The sequence below is a fragment of the Solanum tuberosum genome, unplaced genomic scaffold (genome assembly GCF_000226075.1).
Source record: "Solanum tuberosum cultivar DM 1-3 516 R44 unplaced genomic scaffold, SolTub_3.0 scf00168, whole genome shotgun sequence".
In the NCBI taxonomy this organism is placed as follows: Eukaryota; Viridiplantae; Streptophyta; class Magnoliopsida; order Solanales; family Solanaceae; genus Solanum; species Solanum tuberosum.
The window spans coordinates 347,694-356,601 of record NW_006239096.1 but is presented as its reverse complement, the minus strand read 5'-3'; the positions used below and the strand labels follow the sequence as shown (position 1 = coordinate 356,601).

Genomic DNA, 8,908 nt, shown 5'->3' with positions numbered 1-8,908 from the left:
ACCTTGCAGCCAAAGAACTTCTAGGATAATTCATATAAATCAAGAAATACCTACCATTGATTCTTGACGGAGAATGAGCAACTCGTGCTGATAACGTGTTGTAAAACTAAAGTAAAACAAGACAAGAAATATAAAAGATGATAAAAGAATAGAAATAGGAAGACAAGAGATGAGAGTTTTTCTTATTCAAGTGTTCACCAAATCTTCAAGTCTCTACAATATGAACCCTTATGCCTCTATTTATAGTGTAACATAGAGGCATACAAAAGGTTAGTCATAAACATGACATTAACATGAATATAATGGGGAGGTTATGGAAGTTAAAGGTTACAAGAATAATGGTTATAAAGGTGGAGGTTATGGAGGTTATGGTTATCTTCATAATGGAGGAAAGTAATGGAGTAACTTCTTGATGTAGTGGACATCCACAATATATTATTTTATAACAAGAATAACATTAATATTGAATATTTGTTCTTTAGTTTTACATAGGTTTAGACAATTAAAATACATAATCTAATTTTAATTTCTGTTAATATTTAGCATGTAACTAATACTTATTAAACTTATTTTAGCATGATTTAGTACTTTTAAATTATGATTATTTTCATTATTACTTATTAATTTGCAATATTTATTTTACGCGATTTCTTTATTATTTTTTTGTTGGATATTTTAGTGTCATTAATCATATCATATTATGAGTTATTTTCTTAAGAAATACCTTATATAGTTGTATTTTGGTAGGACTAAAGAAATATTTGAAGTACAAGTAAATTATATGTTTGTATGAATACTTTACCCAAAAAAATCCGAAAAAACAAAAGAGAATCCAAAAAAAACAGAGGTTGAAAAGCCCGAGTTTTATTGGTTTGGTTTATAAATTCAAAAATCCGACACAAATGATTTGATTTGATATTTGAAAAACCTGAACCAACCCGGTCATGTACACCCCTAGCTAAATCATCCATCTATTTGACAAAAAAAGATCAAAATTTTAGTTTATGAATGAGTGCAAGTGGATAAAAAAAGCTCAAGAGGTTCAAAGAGACTCCGCGTTTTTGTGGAAATTGTACATTTTCCCACTAAACTATGGAAATTGTCAAAGGAAAAATAAAGGCAAAAAATTGTGGAGTTAAGTTAGTACTATTTGTTCTTTATTGAATTTATAAATCATCCATAATTTTTTATTTATATGACAGTGACACTCTTTTCAAATAAGAGAATTCACTTCGATCCAAGTTTATAATAATTCAACTCGTTTAAACACCACATATTATCTCCGTTCATTTTTACTTATTCACTATATTAAAAATATTTATCCAATAATACTACGTGTTTCGTTTGGAAAATCAAGAGATAATTTACTCTTTTGTATCTATTTTATCATTGCTATTAGTTACTATTCAATGTCTAATACATTTTTCAAAACATTAAATTTAATATATTCAAAGGATAATATAATAATATTGCCCATATTATTTATTATTTCTTAAAGTATGTGTCAAGTTAATAGCAGATAACTATTGTTGAAAAAAAATATATCTTAATTAACCTGTAAAATTTGTGCATTCAGTTAATTATTTTTTACATTAAATTGAAATGGGTATTAAATATTGTCACATCACCATCACATATAGTTTTGATTGGGACCCATTAATCGGGGAAATGAAACATGAAAATCTCGAAAGGTTCAAAAGGTTATGATTTTTATTGTTCGTTACTATTTAGAGGAGTTGCTAACTTGTGTTCTCACATAAGAGGGGATGTACCAAAAGATAATATTGGATCATCAATTAACAAATAGTATGCTATTATTATTCGTGTATTAGAGGATTGACATTTGGAAGAAGGGAGGAGGACTGGATATGGTTGTGTATGAGAAAAGATGTTATCGAATAATTTGTAAACTTGTGTGTATGTTTAGATTTTGTTTTCGATATAAAAGTGCTCCTTATTGTGAAGTATCATAATTGCCCTTGACATAAATAAAAAATATGTTTGTATTGGTTATCACTGTTAGTAGAAAGACTAAAATAATTGATTTTAATTAATTAAAGGTTAAATCTGGGAAGTAAGATATTTCAAGGATCAAAACCAAAATAAGGCAATAACATATGGACGAAAACAATTATTTCTATAACTTATTATTTAGCAAAAACAATAGTATTGAAAATTAGATAAATATTATTATGATAATATACAAAATTAATATTTGAGTTGTGATGGTCACTGTCTTAAGGACCCGTTTGGTAGGCGGTATTAATTAGAATAGTCCATGGATTAAAATTTAGTTCATCTGATATATTGTTTGGTTACTTTATTTAACTTAATACATGGATTAGTTAGACACCATACGTGGTCTTATCTTATCCTAGAAAATGGAGGGATAACTAATTTAAGGTTTAACAATCCTTGGATAAGACCCCTAAATGACTACACTATCCCCCTATTCCTTTTGTAATTTGATTTCATTTTTATTTATATTGGAATGGTTATAAATGTTCTTATTAATTCTACAATTTCGTTTAGTGTAATGTGATGATTTCACTAATATATTTTTTTCTCTATATTTTTGAATTTTTTATTCAATGTAGTTCGTCGATTAACCACCTGAACTATTTTTTAAGTAAAAAAAAAAAAAAGTTTTAGATATTGAATAATTTAACTAGCCTTAAATCTATTTTAAGATTAAGATATATTTGACCAACAAAAAATTAGAAATACACCGTGTCACCAAAGATCTCCGTGGTTAAATGAGTGTTTGTGTGTGTGTTTAACTAATTAACTAGTTAAATAAAATAGAAAATCCTGGAAAAAAAAAAGATTTTGTCTGGAAATTATCTACCTTGGACTAATTACATGAAATAAATAATCTCATAATAACACAAGAGTATAATAGTAAAGAAATTAGAGTTTTAAATCAAACACAAAATTAAGTGGAAAGTAATGAATCAAACACTTGATAAAAAATAGTATATATATTACTAATCTATGCGTTATCAATATTTGTACCAAACAACCCTAAGAAACTATTTCAAAGATGTGAAATGTTTTCCTAAAATTAAATAAGCTTTCTCTAATTAATTACGTAAAAGAATATAGGAATCTACGGAATTAATTAACATTAGCAAGTCATTAATGGAGAAAAATATGACAGCCAAAATAATTAATTAACTTAAAAAGGAAAAAGCAAAGGAGATAGAGAAAGCAAGAAAGAAAACTGCAATGAAGATGAAGAGTAAATATCTCAAAAGGTCATCCAACTTTGAGGATTCATCTTATAAAGTCATTTAACTTTGTTTTGTATCAATAAAATCACTCAACTTTGAGTTTTCTTTTTATAAAATCACTCAACTTTGAGTTTTCTTTTTATAAAATCACTCAACTTTGAGTTTTCTTTTTATAAAATCACTCAACTTTGAGTTTTCTTTTTATAAAATCACTCAACTTTGAGTTTTCTTTTTATAAAATCACTCAACTTTGAGTTTTCTTTTTATAAAATCACTCAACTTTGAGTTTTCTTTTTATAAAATCACTCAACTTTGAGTTTTCTTTTTATAAAATCACTCAACTTTGAGTTTTCTTTTTATAAAATCACTCAACTTTGAGTTTCTTTTTATAAAATCACTCAATTAAATTCATTATAAGAAAATTATTTAACATGATATATAAAACATTTTTTGCTGGAGTTTGAGTTTGAGCTTTCCTCTTTTCTCTCTTCCATAAATAAAAACTTTACTCAAATATCTTTCTTTCTTTTTATTTTTGGTAAATAGAGAGAGATTTTATACATACTAAACAGTTACTACTTACTATATTCACTTGCATAACGTTAATGATTTCGAACTTAATTAGATTATTACAAATCAAAGAGGAGATTATGTTTAGACTATAATTTCCTTCTTTAGCTGCTGCCTGCTAGTAGACTTGAGAGAAACCTTGTTGGAGGATTCTTCATGAAGACGTTTTATTGTTAATTACGGTTATTTCCTTTATGAAAAGGGAGTAATTTTTTTTGTAATTATTGCAGAAAAAATAGTAGAAGAAAAACATACAAAGGATTGAGATTTGAGGAAAAAGAATTAATTTATTTTATCATGTCAAATTATTTTTTTAATGATAAATTTGATTGAGTGATTTTATAAAAGCAAAACTCAAAGTTGAGTGATTTTTTTGATACAAAATAAAGTTGAACGACTTTACAAGAGCATTCCTCAAAGTTGAATGACCTTTTGAGATATTTACTCTGAAGATGAACCATAATGATTTCATATTTTCTACATATCCGTTTCAGTGTTGCTCGACTAACTGCAATAAAAAGTCCACAAAAGGGATTTCAGTGAACCTATGCATAAATCATTCCGGTTAAAGGCATATGAGTGTACATCATATATAATAACACAAAAAGAATTACGAATCTCAAATGCGCTAAAGTTAGTGAACTTACCACCTAGATTTTTGGCAGCATCTTCAAGAGTCATGCCATAATGCTGCTCCAGAATCTTGCGAGTAATCCCATGATCTTTTTCTATCCTTTGTATTGCGTTTTTCTTCTGCGAATGAATTATCTCGTTGTTAGTTGTTGCATTTCCTGCAGAATTAGTTTCTAAGTTTGGTTGCTCAAAGTGTGTATCAAGTTGCATTATTTCAGTTGTATCCTTAATGTGGTCATCATGTGCTACATCCACATTAACGGTTCCTCTGTTTGTCAAAGCTTCCTCTATTGGATGAGGCAGTGACTGATCAACTTCCACTGTCCCTTCACAGTTGAGTGAGTCACGCTTGTCTGATGAACAAGAAGGAAGCAGTAGTTCAGCAGCAACATTATTCTCCTTCTGTAAATTTGACGGTTGACAGAAAGAATCAATTTCTGCTGTTTCTCCTCCATCCTGAAGTGATTGAACACTCGGCAGAGTTTGGCCAATTTCAAAGGAGTCAAGTTCATCACTCGGGGAAACTTTAACAACTTCAACGAGCATCCTCTGCCCTTGTTCTTTTCCAGGACCAACTATGAAACCTGGAAGTTGTTCTTTCATTGTGGATAAAAGCATGTTTAAGAAAGTCTTTGTATCTCTAACAGCCATTTCGTTGCTGGGCAGAAAGCACTCAGCTACGCAAATAAAATTGTTGGCGCATTTACTTTGCAAACAAATTGCAAAACTCTGAGTGAATCCAGCTTTTCGTGCACCAGGCACCAAAGGGTACTCTTTGATGCTTAATTGAGTAACATCTTTGCAAAAGCATGAACCTTGGGATGCAAATGCCCTCCCCACCAATGCCTCACCGCTCTTAATAAAACAGATTTCGGAAGAATCTCGAAACTCATAATACATATCTTTTAGACATTCCTGGATTGCGCCACGAACACGATACATGACTTTCAAAGAGCAATGTAGAGGAAAAGGAGTCCAAATTTGAGCAAAGAGTAAAATACGTCTTTCAAGGATCTTATGTAACCCGGCCTTTATATCAACAAGTCTTTCACGCTCCAGCGGCTATAAAAATGATAAGATAAGCTATGAAATTAGTGGGACTGATCTGTTTTTTCTTACTTTCATTTATTTTGTTTAGTTTCGCCAAATAAAAAAGGCAACAACACATACCTCTGGACATTTAAAAACTTTGTTTATTGAGTTAGGAATGTACAAGCCAACTGAATTGAAATTCAACCCCTATGATGGAAAATTAAACAAGGATTATGGAATTGTTCAAACAAAAGTGAATAACCAAAGTTTTATGAGCAAATACCTTAATAAGGCTGGAAAGAGGGCGAAATGGTTGTGTAGATACAATCTCGAATACACCAAGGCACTGCTGATAACGGAAGTTGGAAACTGGAAATGCATAGTAAGAATGAATTTCCAAGGGAATTGCAGTTTGAAGCAGTGGAAACTCTGCAGCGGAGTAGCTTGGGACGTCAGGGTTATTTTCTGGCAAGAGTCTTGAGAAAACTCGTGCAGGGGGACCAAATGGAATTTCCTTGTCAATGGGAATCAAAGTATCTAAACAGAGCTTCCTGTATGAAGAGAGCCTCTTATCAATTCCGTTATAGACAGCAAATGGTTGATCCGCAGTGGACAAGAAAGTCGATTCATTGACCTTGATGGGTGCCCAGAATTGAATCAGACAAATATATGGAGGCGACATTTTCTTCATAACATTTTGGATGCTCGATTTCTCAGTTGGAAAGATGGAAACAACAGAAGCAGCAGCTGTATGAAGAAGATAAAAAGATTAGTGCTAAACAAAAATTGGAAAATATTCACAACAGACTCACTCACAATTGATGGACTTAATGGATTGCTGGTAGTCCAACTCGACGTTGTGGTTTGTGCTCCAAAATACCCAGACATTGGACTTCAGTTGAGACCACTCCAATTTACAAGGCATTAGGTCACATACATCTGAAGGTTGCTGAAGAAGATGCTCCATACTATACAAATACAATTTCACTGCCTTTGCCTCGTCGCTCTGCTGCTTATATAAGGAAAATTGTGGCTCAACTCTTGAAAAAGTCGTCGAGTTACTATCCAATTAAATTACCATTACATTTAGAGCGGCTCAATTTATAAGGAAACGGTGCAAATGGATCAAGAAGCTCAAGAGGTTCAACAAGCTCCACGTTGTACCCAATGTGGAAAAGCAAAAAATCGTACTATTTGTTTTTTATTGAATTAACAAAAAAGAGCAAATGTTATGGTGATCAATAATTCATAGTTTGATTCTGGAGGAGCATTTTCCACGACCCACATTTAATGTATTTTAATTTAAATATTTTTAGAATGGATCAATAATTCATTTGTTTATATTAATTTATTTTAATTTGATCAAATTCAAATTAACGTGATCTATTTTTAAATTTAGATCACCCATTTATTTTCCACCTCTAAATAAAGTCAAAAGTTAAGTTTGTGGACAAGTGTAAATGGATCAAAAAGCTCAAAAGGTTCAAACAAACATAGTTACTAATTAATCATCATATCATATATTATTATAAGTGGGAAGCTCCTAACCTCAAAGTTGGATTATCATTTTGCCCTTATCTTACCCCTAAAATAAATTAAATATTAATATCTATTTAATTAATTAAATATGAAGTAATAGTTATTTTTAAATTCATGCATCAAACAAGATCTTAATGCAGTCATATATTCATGTACTAATTAAATGTGGGTAATGAAGAGTCTAATAACCTTCAATTTTAATTTGTAAGATAAGTGGGGTAATGAAGAGTCTATCAAAGACACTCACACAACATTATTTATATTTCCTTCTTTCATTCAAGTTTGTGACCATCTTGCATTCTACATTAGGTTAGTCTACATGTAAAATTTGCATTACCAATTTGTAATTATAAGATTTCTTACTGATTTATTTATCAATGTTGTTTAAAATTTCATGCATATTCATCTTTTTTGTTGAGAAATATGTAAATTATCATAGTTACAAGATGAATATTTTTCAATATGAAGTTGTAAATGAATTGTTATTTTAATTTAATCAAATTTCGGATTAACGTGATTTATTTTTAAATTTAGATCACTCGTTCATTGGACACCTCTAAATAAAATCAAAAGTTTAGTGTGTAGACAAGTACAAGTGGATTAAAAAGGTCAAAGATCAAATAGATTCCGCGTTTTTTGTGGAAATACATAACATGTGTAGTAGATTTTTCCATGCTATAGTCACTGTGGAAATTGCCAAAGGGAAAAAGAAAGTCAAAAAGTTGTAGCCACTGTACTATTTGTTCTTTATTGAATTTTAGTCTCAAATTTTCACACATACTTTCGATTGGGACCTACAAATCGGGATTATAGGAAAAATCTTGAAAGGTTCAAAAAGTTGTGGTGTATTACATTAAGGCTCAAAAAGTTGTTATTTTATTATTTGTTGATGCTTTTAAGCATGTGGACTGCAGGTGAATCCTTATTAAAAGAATTAAAATTTGTATAAATAATATTTAAAAGAGAAAAGACATAGAGTGACATCTGAACTTGTCTCCAATTTTCAAAAAAACACCTGAACTATGCGGGGGTTCTATTACCCCCACTAAACAATCTTGAACTGATATTATTACATTATTTTTTATCCGCCTTATATAGAGAGTGTGCACTCTCTCAAAAGAGAGTGAACAACATAAAACAACTAATATAATTTTATTTTTACAAGTTTTTTATTATAAATATATTTTCTTATTATCTTACTAACTTTTTTTCCTTACACTCAGAAAACTGTGAATTACTTGGGAATTTTTCCTAGGGATGCTATCTGCAGGAATTTCCTACGAATTTACATGGAAAATTATAAAATTCCTAAGTTATAAAATATTTTACCTGCGAAATTTTTTTTCCAGGAAAATCTGCAAGTGAATTTGGCGCAAAAATATTACTTGGAGAATTAGCTAGGGAAATTAATTTGCATGTAATATTTTCGTAAGTAAATCCACAAGTAAATGAACAAAAATAAATTCCTTTATTATTTGACAGAAGAATCCCCAAGTAAGACTACCTACGAATTTAGTTGGGGATATTAAAAAATTGAACTTTTTAAGTTAGAGTATTACTTGAGAATTTGGTTCTATGAATTTAGATATGGATTTATTTAATGAGATTTTACACGAAAATTACATATTGAAGGAATTACTCAAAGTCTTGTCACTGCGGTATGCGGATTAGCTGGGGATTGCTTTAATTGAAAACACTCTTTTAATTAATGGGGTTAAAATTGATGAAACACTTTTACCAATTATCATATACCATTAATGTTTTTAACAGATGTTTAATGTGTTATTAGAGTCATAATAATAAATGTCTTAGTTTCATTTTCTTTATTATTTAAAACATATAATATTCATAATTTTCTTCTTGAAAGAAAAAACACTCATTGTTTGAATTTTCATTATTCA

General features: G+C 29.8%; 1 protein-coding gene across 1 annotated transcript; it reads right to left on the bottom strand.

Moving 5' to 3' along the window:
* Nucleotides 1–3,887: 3,887 nt before the first annotated feature.
* On the bottom strand, nt 3,888–6,676 carry LOC102582661 (protein NLP7-like). Its single transcript, XM_015311695.1, has 6 exons — nt 6,285–6,676; nt 5,752–6,215; nt 5,607–5,675; nt 4,451–5,498; nt 4,249–4,311; nt 3,888–3,955 (listed from the first exon to the last, which is right to left on the bottom strand). The coding sequence occupies exons 1-6, from the start codon at nt 6,433–6,435 to the stop codon at nt 3,888–3,890; spliced, it is 1,863 nt and encodes a 620-aa protein (XP_015167181.1). The 5' UTR covers nt 6,436–6,676.
* Between the last annotated feature and the right edge of the window lie 2,232 nt (nt 6,677–8,908).

Excerpts from the sequence above, each read along its gene's own strand:
- LOC102582661 (XM_015311695.1), bottom strand. The coding sequence starts at position 6,435 with ATGGAGCATCTTCTTCAGCAACCTTCAGATGTATGTGACCTAATGCCT. Across the intron at positions 5,676-5,751 it reads CTCTTTCCAGCCTTATTAAG|GGGTTGAATTTCAATTCAGT; the intron begins GTATTTGCTCAT and ends TTTCCATCATAG. Across the intron at positions 3,956-4,248 it reads CATTATGGTTCATCTTCAGA|AATCCTCCAACAAGGTTTCT; the intron begins GTAAATATCTCA and ends GTCTTCATGAAG.